The 11,078-nt window shown below is 55.5% G+C and overlaps 1 protein-coding gene across 1 annotated transcript; it reads left to right on the forward strand.

The window, feature by feature from the left end:
- The first annotated feature begins 4,840 nt into the window (after window positions 1–4,840).
- On the forward strand, window positions 4,841–9,621 carry Misp (mitotic spindle positioning). The gene is made up of 4 exons (XM_051172994.1): window positions 4,841–6,571; window positions 7,298–7,428; window positions 8,621–8,659; window positions 9,467–9,621. The coding sequence occupies exons 1-4, from the start codon at window positions 4,897–4,899 to the stop codon at window positions 9,554–9,556; spliced, it is 1,935 nt and encodes a 644-aa protein (XP_051028951.1). The 5' UTR covers window positions 4,841–4,896; the 3' UTR covers window positions 9,557–9,621.
- The last annotated feature ends 1,457 nt before the right edge of the window (window positions 9,622–11,078 follow it).

Raw genomic sequence — 11,078 nt, forward strand, 5'->3', positions numbered from 1 at the left:
CCATAAAAAGGCCAGGCCCAGCAGGACACAGGAGAACACCTCTCCCCTGCTGCCACTGCACCCCTCAGAGTGAGTCCCTCAGGGTGGAACTTCTCCAGGACTCTACGGCACCCGGACAGGTGAGGGACTGCTGTGGGCAGCCACCCGAGGGCCTTGGTCTCCACATCTACCACACCCAGGTCCTTGAGCACTGAGGTTGGGGATACAGGTCCCCAAAGACACCCCACAAGCTCTGAACTAGGTTCAGAGTAAGGGAGACCCACAATCTTTCCTCTCTGTGTGGCCTAGGAGAGATTTTTCCTCCTTTGGACTCAGTTTCCCTATTCTGTATAGAAAACCTGACTGGGAATCTTGTGTCCCCCCCAACACCCAGGATATTCCAGGCTTGACATCTGTGTAACCCAACCTGGCCTCAAACTCGCAGCAATCCCCCTGCTTCGATTTCCTGAATGCCAAAGATGTCAGGTGTGTGGGCTGAATCTGGGCCCTTTGGAGACTCAGTTTCCCTGTGAAAGGTAGTTTGTATTGTGGGGTGCCTAAAACGTGGGGAGAGGTTGCTAATTTAAATCTCTCTGACCTGTGGGGCTTCAATGTCTACGTGTGCTAACCAGTGAAGGGGCCGGAGCGGGCACTGGGAGGGACAGGTGCATTCCACAGTCTGCCTTTGACACTCAGCAGTGCTATGTGGAGAAAGACAGGCTGTTGCCACATCTCTTGAGTTCCCCCGGAGGCAGAACTGGGGGAACCATTGGTTGGAAGAAAAGGCAGAAATTCAGAGGAGGCCCGCAAGCCAGCCCTGAGAGAAGGTCAGGAACCCCCATACTATTGCTTGGGCCCCACAGACCATGGGCTTCCAGAGGCACTTGGTTTGTTGGTTGGTTGTTGGTTGGTTTCCTGTGTAGCTCTGGCTATCCAGGACTCGCTCTGTCGACCAGGCTGGCCTGGAACTCACAGAGATCCAGCTCCCTCTGCCTCCCAGAGTGCTGGAATGACAGGCGGTGCCACCACGCCCGGCTCCAGAGCCACTTGGATCCGGTGGGGAGCGATGTGTGCCTTGGCCAACACCCCCCTCTCATCCCACTCGGGTCCATGCCTCACCTGCTTGGCTAATGCTCCTGGGCACTTTTGTTTATTTTTGAGTTTTAGAGAGTTCTCTTTCTGTGAAGCCAAGGCTGGCCTGACACTAACAGCAATCCCATTGCCTCAGCCTCCTGAGTTGTGGGGAGACAGGCTTTTTCCGCTATCCCTGTCTTTGTGGGTGTTTCTGAACGCTTCATGCTTTCCTGTGAACGTTTGTTGCGTGTGTGTGACCAGAGAATTCCCATTTCCTGGATGAGAAAACAAGGCTCAGAGGGTTGGGTGGGAAGCAGCCGGACGAGCCCTGGCTCGGGGTTCAGTCTCCCCATTCCATGAGAGCAGTGTGGCCCTTTGTTGGGAGGGGGTAGCCCCCTGTCAGCAGGACCAGCAAAGGTGGGAAGGCAGGCCGAGGCTCCCTTCCGGCTCTGTGAGGCCAAGGCCTGCAGCGGGCACCGTGCCCGCCCTCGCCAGCCTGAGTATCGTTTTTCTCTCTTCTCTGGACTTTGTTTCCCATGTCCGGGTGGGGACGGAGAGGAGGGGCACACCTGCTCCCGGGTGGGGCCTCCGTCCCCTTGGCAACATGTGGCCAGGGCGGAGCCCAGGGGCCTCCCTGCAGAGGACAGAGCCTGAGGCGGGGAGGCCATCTGGGCACCTGAAGCTGACAGGTGAGGCTGGGAGGCCGGGGTGGGGATGGGCTGGCTCGCACCTCCACGCATCCCCACCCACCCCATCGTCCCTGTCTGTACCAGCCCCCCTCCACCCCACTGACCCCCCTCCTCCACGCACCTCCCACCCCCCCCTTGTTGTCCTCCTGGATCTGAGAACCTGTTCTGTCACCCACTAACCCTAAAGAAATCCCCAGGCCCAATGTGGATAAGGACCCCAGTTCACTGAGAGAAAGAGGCAGGAGCCACAGGCACCCTCATGGCCAGAGCTCTGTGAGGCTCCCATGGAGTCAGAGCCCGATTGGAAGAAACCAGAGGAGCAAAAGGCCGGACTGTTCAGGCTCAGGCTGGCCCAGAGTCTGGGGTCAGAGGTCACCTTGCCGGGGGTTTCCCCATGGCCCGCTGTCCTGGAAGCAGGAAGGCCTGAGGGACTGGACAGAGGACTCCTTAGGGCCCAACCCTACTAGGTGACCGCAGGCCCCACCAAGGAGCCTTTGCCCCGTGGGTAAGAGGCCACAGGAAGCAGGTGTGCCCACAGGGACCATAAACCCAGTTTCAATAGAGTCACAGTTCCAGGGTGCGCCTGGGTGGGGCAGGCTCCCCTCCAAGGAGGAGGTAGTCCCGAAGGAAGGGGCTTTGGAAAGCACTCCATCACCTCTGTGAACTCCCTCAGCAGCCCTGAATAGGACGTTGTTGTGTGATGTGCTTCATAGTTGTTTTTGTTATTATTGTTTGGTTTTGCTTTATTTTTTATTTATTTATTTATTTATTTTTTGTGTGTTTTTCGAGACAGGTTTCTCAGTGTGACCTTGGCTATCCTGGACTCCATTTGTAGACCAGGCTGGCCTGGAACTCACAGAGATCCTCTTGCTTCTGTGTCCTTGACGGCTGGGACTATATAGGCGTGCACCACCATGCCAGGCTTTGCTTTTTTTTTTTTAGACAGGGTCCCCTCCATATATATATATATATATCCTGGCTGGTTTAGAACTCATGGAGGTCCGTCTGCCTTTGTATCCCAAGCGCTGGGGTTAAAGGAATGGACTGTCACACCCAGCATAACTCAGTTTTATAGGTCCTTGGTAAGATTGTCCTAGCCAAGCCAATAACAGAGAAGGCCCAATGGCCTTGATTGAATTCCAACCGAGAGCTCCACCCTCTGACCTCAATCAATGGGGAAGAGTGAGCCCCACCTATGGAGGGTGGACACCCTGTCTCCAGGGGTCAAGTCTGACAGTTCAGTGACAGAGACCATAACATACTGTACACACCTCAGTCAGCCAACAAGCTCTGGGCTGGGAGATGGGAAATCGTTGAGAGGAAGCCCAGGAACACCGTGGTTCATTAAACGAGTCTTAATTAAGTGCTTGCTGTATGCTGTATGCATTAGGAATCTCCACCTACACAGAAGAAATTATCCTATTCCCAGAAGAACCATAAAGGGGAAAGTCAAGTGAGGGCAGCACAGGGATTGCTAGAAGTGCTGGGAAATACAAAGAAGGGCTGGGCGTGGTGGCGCACGCCTTTAATCCCAGCACTCGGGAGGCAGAGGCAGGTGGATCGCTGTGAGTTCGAGGCCAGCCTGGTCTACAATGTGAGTCCAGGACAGCCAAGGCTACGCAGAGAAACCCTGTCTTGAAAAACAAAAACAAACAAAACCAAAGAAGACAGGGCTCAAGAGTTGAGTCGCTCAGTGAGGGGGCTGGGGGCGTGGTCAGGGGCGGAGTCCTCACCTGGAATCCCCCCAGTGAGGGGCTGGGGGTGTGGTCAGGGGCGGAGTCCTCACCTGGAATCCCCCCAGTGAGGGGCGGGGGGTGTGGTCAGGGGCGGAGTCCTCACCTGGAATCCCCCCCAGTGAGGGGCTGGGGGTGTGGTCAGGGGCGGAGTCCTCACCTGGAATCCCCCCCAGTGAGGGGCTAGGGGCGTGGTCAGGGGCGGAATCCTCACCTGGAAGCCCCCCCCGTGAGGGGCTGGGGGCGTGGTCAGGGGCGAAAGCCTCACCTGGAATCCCCCCAGTGAGGGGCTGGGGGCGTGGTTTACCTGTGCACACTTGCTGAGGTTGAAGAACCTCTGGACTGTGCAGTCAGGTTGTGGCGTTGAGCACTGAGTGGGGCTCCACGAGAGTGAAGAAACAAAAGCGAAAGCAGGTGTGAGTGCTTGAGAAGGAGCTGGGGCAGAGGTTGAGCCCCACCTAGGTCCAGGGACAAGGTCCAAGGCGCGCCCCATTCTTCTTGGCTTTATGGTCCTGAGGAGGCAGGTGTTGTTGGGACGGGACCAGGTGCTCTTTGGGGCAGACAGAGATCCAAGGTGTGGGGACCGGCGGCAAACAGGCTTTGCTGCACTCTGAGCCTCAGTTTCCCCATTTGGCACCATCCACTGCCAGGAACCAGAGCCCAACGGTTGTCTGTTGCAAGTGAGGTGCGAAGATAGTGTGTGGTCCTCCCTCTGGGAATTAGTGTGAGGGAGGAGGGCTGTGTCCTGGAGAGGAGGAAGAGACGCAGTGGGGAGCCCGCACTCTCAGGGGTAAGGCTGACTTTGATTAGGGTTGCTGAAGAGAGGGTAAGGGTGGGCAGGACGGAGCAACCGCATTGCTCAGCCTGCAGGCTGTTTTAGAAGAGTGATGACACATGCCTGTCATCCCAGCAGTTGGGTGGCTGAGGCAGGAGGATTGTTACAAGTTCTGACACAGCCAGGGCTACAGAGTGAAAGCATGTCTCAGAAAGGGAGGGAGGGAGGGAGGGGGGAGGAAAGAATAAAGAGAGTAAAACCTGAGTGTGGTGGTGCACGCCTTAATCCCAGCACTGGGGAGGCAAAGGCAGGCGGATCTCTGTGAGTTCGAGGCCAGCCTGGTCTACAAAGCGAGCCCAGGACAGCCAAGGCTACACAGAGAGACCCTGTCTCGGGAAAAAAAAAATCATATAGGAAAATGAAAGTTTGTTGTGTGAGCCATAGATAATTGGGTTTCGGGTATAGTTTGAGCCAAGAACTTAAATGTTTTGGGGAGATGCTTTGTTGTGATTGGGATTGTTTGTCAGGGGGCTCCTTATGCTGCCCAGGTCTCCAAGTGGTCTAACATGATCTTCTCCTCCCTAAGTGAGCCTGGAACTCCCCAAGTAACAGGAGGAGGAGGAAGGTCACACCCAGACCCCTGGAGATGGATCGAGTGACCAGATACCCCATCTTCAGCAATCCCCACTCAGCACGTGTCACAAGCTTGGCCCTGGATGAAGACACTAGCTACACCGTTGAGCTGGTGGGTGTGGGCCCTGAAGCTGACTGGAACCAGGAGGATCTGCAGGCCTGGTCTGCTGGGTACCAGACCGGGCCAGATATGAAGAAAACAAGTGTGTCCTCCACCAGACGAGTCTTCTTTGGCCAGCCGTCCCCAAGGTCACTGTACCTGGAAGATGAGGATGAGGAGATGGATGCTTACCACCTGGATAGCACTAGCGACGCCCCCTACAGCCAGCCAAGGGACCTGGAGGCGGAGCGCTGGGCGGTGATCCAGAGCCAGGCAGTCAGGAAGGGTGGCACGGTGGCCACACTCCAGGCTGTGTCCGATGGAGAGGACCCCAGGCTTGCCGGCCAACCTCGGTCCACATTCACAGAGGAGATCTTGGTGGACACAGAGCAAATTGATTTCCTGGCCGCTCGACAGCAATTTCTGAGTTTAGAAAAGGCCAACGCGAACCCGGTCACATGGGGCCCCACAGCCAGGGAGACCCTTGCACGTACCCCACCAGCAGTCAACCAGTCCCCCAAGACCTCCACCCAGCCCTGCCTAGCCAATGGCTATGCCGTTCCTGTTCTGTCACCAGTGAAGGAGGTGACCTGGGAGAAGTCTGTTCCTGTTTCCCCAGCTAGCTCCATTCGTACAGCCACTGGCCCTGGCCACCAGACCCGAGCAGAGTCCCCTGAAACCCCGAAAGAGACCCCCATTGAGAGAGAGATCAGACTAGCCCAGGAGCGAGAGGCAGAACTGCGGGAGCAGAGAGGGCTCGGACCCGCTGCCGGGCATCAAGAGCTGGTGCAGATTCCCAGCAGGCCACTTCTCAGCAAGGTGAGCCTGGTGGAGACCCCACCACGAAGGGACAGGGGCCGCCCATCCCTCTACGTGCAAAGGGACATGGTGCAGGAGACACAGCGAGAAGAGGACCACCGGAGAGAGGGTCTGCAGGTGGGCAGGGCATCCACACCCGACTGGCCTTCCCAGGACCCTCAGCCTGGACTGCAGAGAAGCTCCGATAGCGTCCTCAGCCCAGATGCCAGAGCCACAGACCCCATCCCAGAGGCGAGGAAAGTAAATCGGATCCCACCGGATGCCTACCAGCCCTATCTGGGCTCCGGGACCCCCAAACTAGAATTTTCGGCCTTCAGAGTGTACAGCAGCAAGCCAAGTAGTGTATCCACAGAGGACACCTTCCAGAAGGCCACGGGGTCTCCCGGGCATAGCTCAGAATGCTCCGGAAGGCCTCCGAGCTCAAAACAAGAGCAGCCCAAGCCCACTGGGAAGCCCCTGCACGCCAACGGGGCTGTGGTGCAATTACAGAATTTCCATCTGCGTCCGCTGCGATTCAGGGTCCCCGATGTCCCCCAGCGGGCCCAGACCTCCCATAGCTGGGGCTGGGAGGTGCCTGGAGGCCCAAAGTTGAGGCTGCAGAAGTCACAGTCATCTGATCTGCTGGAAAAGGAGGTGGCAAGCGTCCTGCGGAGGGAGCGTGAAGTGGCTGAGGAGCGGAGGAACCTCTTCTTCCCAGAGGTGTTCTCCCCAGAGCTGGACCAGGACGAGAGCCTCGAGCAGGAGTCCCGGAGTTCCTCCCGGGCATCTGGTGAGCAGGATTGGGGCATGGCTGCTCTTGCCAGGAAGGTGAGAGTGAGTGCGGAGAGGAGACAGAGTTTATTTTTATTTTATTTTTTTTTTTAAAGATTTATTATCTATTATTATGTATACAGAGCTCTGCCTGCATGTACATCTGCAGGCCAGAGGAGGGCATCAGATCACGTTATAGATGGCTGTGAGCCACCATGTGGTTGCTGGGAATTGATCTCATGACCTCTGGAAGAGCAGACAGTGCTCTTAACCGCTGAGCCATCTCTCCAGCCCCAGGAGACAGAGTTTAAACAGCCATTTTTCCCAGGAAGTGGATTTTGGAGAGCAACCAGCAACTACTTTGCTTTAGAGTTTTTGAATTTTTTTTCAAGGATTTTATTTATTTATTTATTTATTTATACTCTGCCCCCATGTGTGCCTGCAAGCCAGAAGAGGGCACCAGATCTCATTAAAGATGATTATGAGCCACCATGTGGTTGCTGGGAATTGAACTCAGGACCTTTGGAAGAACAGCCAGTGCTCCTAACCTCTGAGCCATCTCTCCAGCCCCGAGTTTTTGAATTTTTTTTTATCGGGTGCATAGGGTTTCGCGCTACTAAAGTCTTTCCCCGAGTGCCTATTTTTAGTCAACCTGTCACAACAAGTTGCCCGTCTGTTCTCCTGGCCTGAGGGCTGACAAACAGCTCACCCTTCCTGATGCCTCCTGCTTCTGCCCCCACCACAGGCGTCACCGGCAGCTACTCGGTGTCGGAATCGCCGTTATGCTCCCCCATCCACCTGCACTCAGGCCTGGTGTGGAAAGTGGAGGCCCCAGAGGCCAGCGCTCTGGGCCAGAAGACAAAAAAGGAGACATGGGTGAGTTCAGTTGCTGGAGGTGTGACCACTACCCACGGGGCAAGTGACGTCATCATCAGACTGCCTGGGTGCCTTTTCTAGTCTGAGAGGACACACAAGCAGGGTCACCCTCAGGGTCAGAGGCCAAAGGTTAATGACGGGGAAAAAAAAGACCAGATACTGACTGATCTCCTCCCCCCACCCCCACCCCGGTCTTTGGAGACAGAGTTTCTTTGTGTAGTCTTGTCTGTCCTGGACTCACTTTGTAGACCAGGCTGTCCTCGAACTCACGGCAGTCCACCGACTATTAATTTGAGCTTCACACAGATTCCAAGCCTTCCAACTCAGGTCCTCACACTTCCGTCTTACCCCCTAAGCCATCTTCCCTCAGCAACTCCCATGCCCATGCCCCCTCCCCCCAACCCCCAGCCCCCACCCCACCACCTGCCAATCATGGGACAGGATGTGCCACAGCCCAGCAGTGGGCTGTACAGAAATCACACCTCTTTTGGGGGGGGAGGTTTCCAGACAGGGTCTCTCTGTGTAGCCCTGGCTGTCCTGGAACTCTCTTTGTAGACCAGGCTGGCCTCGAACTCACAGCGATCCGCCTGCCTCTGCCTCCCAAGTGCTGGGATCTAAGGTGTGCGCAACCATGCCTGGCCCAGAAATCACACCGTTAGCATCTTTGGGATCACACACACACACACACACACACACACACACACACACACACACACACCAGCCTGATTTCAAGTGTAGTTATATGGGCCATGCTGGGAGAGTCCAGAAAAGATCTCAGGGAATGACACACACTCCACCCCACACGCCTGGTCTCACAGCCTGATGCCATGTTGTGTGGACAAGGCTGGGCAGAGTGACCCAGAGTCACGTACAAGCAAGTACAGTCGCGGCCCCATGCTTACCTATAGAAGTGTTCACGGACAGAATGCTGTCTGTGTGCTGGGGCTCGGGCCTGCGGCCCCCACTGTGATACGCTGAGACTAACTATGGATGCTGCTGGCCAGGGGACAGTGTGACAGTACAACGTGCCCAGTAGCCTTGAGCTTGGTGACCACGAGACTCTGGGAAGGCCCCACCAGCTGGGGTCTCTTCCCATGTTGCACTGCGGGGTGGTTCAGCTGTGTGAGGACTTTCAGGTGGGCACTGGGGCCAGGCAGGAAGGATGCATGCTGACTTTTGTTCTTTCACGCAGTATGCAGGTATCAACCCCTCAGACCGTGTCAACTCAGAGGTGAGTGAGCTCCAGAGGGAAAGGACTCCAGTCTGTCCCTTCCTGCCGGTACCCCAACCATAGCACTGGCCACTGAACCCTTTCTTCTGGATGTAGGAATGCACTGGTAGGGTCTTCCTGGGGTAGATTGTGCTGTCATCTTCTTGTGATGCCTGCCATGGGCACAGATTATGGCAAAAAGGTGTGTGTGTGAGGCTTTTTACTGGGAGACAAAGAGTTCAATAAATTGAGCCACAGATAAGAGTTTTATTATTATTATTTTTTTTTTTTTGAGACAGGGTCTCTCTGGGCAGCCTTGGCTGTCCTGGACTCTCTTTGTAGACCAGGCTGGCCTCGAACTCATAGCAATCTGCCTCCCTCTGCCTCCCGAGTGCTGGGATTAAAGGCGTGTGCCACCATGCCTGGCTCTATATTATTATTATTATTATCATCATCATTATTCTTCTATCATCATCATTATTATTTATTATTTATAGATAACCTGATATATGGCCCTGGCTGGCCACATGGAACTTGCTATGTAAACTAAGCTGGCCTCAAACTCACAATCTTCTGGCTTCAGCCTCCTGAGTGCTGAGATTATAGATGTAACTTTCTGGCCTGCAGCTGGGCACAATTTCCTCAGTGTGGAGCTCAGCAGAAATTAGCAGGCTCCTAAGTCATATCGTTAGAAGGAGAAGGTGCGAAACAAAGTAGGGGGAGTTTGCACCTCAGCTCTGTGCCGGACACTCCTGCACGTTGGCAATGGGCAGCCAGCTGGGGGTGAGTCATGTCTCTATGGGGGTCCCTGCTTTCCCTTGTGTGCAGGTCCTGGGAGCCACCCGGGTAATACGACACAAGAACGTCTTGGCAGAACGCTGGGAAGCGCACATCTACGCAAGCGAGGATGAAGACTGAGCCTGGAAATGGGGGTACCCTCCCCCATCCCACCCCAGTCCTGTAGTAGCTGCCAGGCCCGCCCTGCCCCCACCCCCACTCCCCAGAGTCTGCTGTCAGGTTGCTGGACAGCCTTGCTTCACACCCAGCCCGAGCTGATGTTCACGGCCTGGAAGTTGGTTTTGTTTTCCTGGGGTGGTAGAGCACTTCCTGTTTAGGGGCGGTTCTCAGATGTGGCTGTAATGGTTGCTCCTGACAGCTTTCTGTGAACCTAAGACTTTGCCAAATGCTCTGGATGTAATACCTTGGGAGCTGTGGGTCCACAGCTGCTCCTTACAGCCCTCGGCTCCTCTGCAAGGTGCCGAGCCAGAAAGAGAGCGCCATTTAGGGACCTGCCATTCTAGTCTCGCCAACCCCAAACCTGGTCAAGTTGCTTTGAAATAAATCTGTGATGAGCTGCCTGCCTGGAGTAGAGGACATACCGCACGGCCCCTGCCGCCCCTCCCTCTGGACACTTCATCTTGGTGGCATCAGTCCCATTTCCCTGAGGGGTCCTGGAAGCTCATTTGTGACAAGCTGGGCACACGGGGTTGGGAGGCCATGAAGTGCTGTTGCAGGGATGTGTTCTGGACAGAGAAGGAAGGGCTTGGGCAAGATGGCAGGGCGGATGTCAACGTCTGTGAAAGGTGCTGAGCCCTGGCCAAGTATACCCCCTGCAGGGGACAAACTGTGTTAACTGTCCCAGGTGGCAACAGATGGGTGATAAAAATGAGTGTGCGCCTCCCCAAGGCTGCTAGTCCCTCTGGGTTTATTTCAGATGTTTTGAGATATAAATCTTTAAGGTTCCTACATAAAGCCAGGAGACGGTGGCGCACGCCTTTAATCCCAGCGCTCAGGAGGCAGAGACAGGTGAATCACTGTGAGGCCAGCCTGGTCCACACAGTGCTTCCAAGACTGCCAAGGCTACACCAAGAGACCTTGTCCTAGCCGGGCGTGGTGGCACACGACTTTAATCCCAGCACTTGGGAGGCAGAGGCAGGCTGATCTCTGTGAGTTCGAGGCCAACCTGGTCTACAAAGTGAGTCCAGGACAACCAAGGCTGCACAGAGAAACCCCTGTCTCAAAAAACCAAAAACAAAACAAAAAGCTTCATTTATTATAATCTTGGGGCATTTATTATAACCCCTCTTCTGGAGTGCCTGCGAATCTGGGCACCAGATCTCATTATAGACGGTTGTGAGCCACCATGGGAATCGAAGTCAGTACCTCTGGAAGAGCAGCCAAGTGCTCTCAGCCTCTGAGCCACCTCTCCAGCCCCAGGTCACCCTGCCGGGGCACACAGTCAGCTCAGCCAGGCCTCTGGAGTTGAGGGGGGGCACACAGTCAGCTCAGCCAGGTCTCTGGAGTTGAGGTGGGGCACACAGTCAGCTCAGCCAGGCCTCTGGAGTTGAGGGGGGGCACACAGTCAGCTCAGCCAGGTCTCTGGAGTGGGGATAAAGTCACGAACCCTTTGAGACAGCGTTTGCCCACGACCACCAGAGGG

Source organism: Acomys russatus, chromosome 31 (genome assembly GCF_903995435.1).
Source record: "Acomys russatus chromosome 31, mAcoRus1.1, whole genome shotgun sequence".
Classification (NCBI taxonomy): domain Eukaryota; kingdom Metazoa; phylum Chordata; class Mammalia; order Rodentia; family Muridae; genus Acomys; species Acomys russatus.

Excerpts from the sequence above, each read along its gene's own strand:
- Misp (XM_051172994.1), top strand. The coding sequence starts at position 4,897 with ATGGATCGAGTGACCAGATACCCCATCTTCAGCAATCCCCACTCAGCA. Across the intron at positions 7,429-8,620 it reads AGACAAAAAAGGAGACATGG|TATGCAGGTATCAACCCCTC; the intron begins GTGAGTTCAGTT and ends TCTTTCACGCAG. Across the intron at positions 8,660-9,466 it reads CAGACCGTGTCAACTCAGAG|GTCCTGGGAGCCACCCGGGT; the intron begins GTGAGTGAGCTC and ends CCTTGTGTGCAG.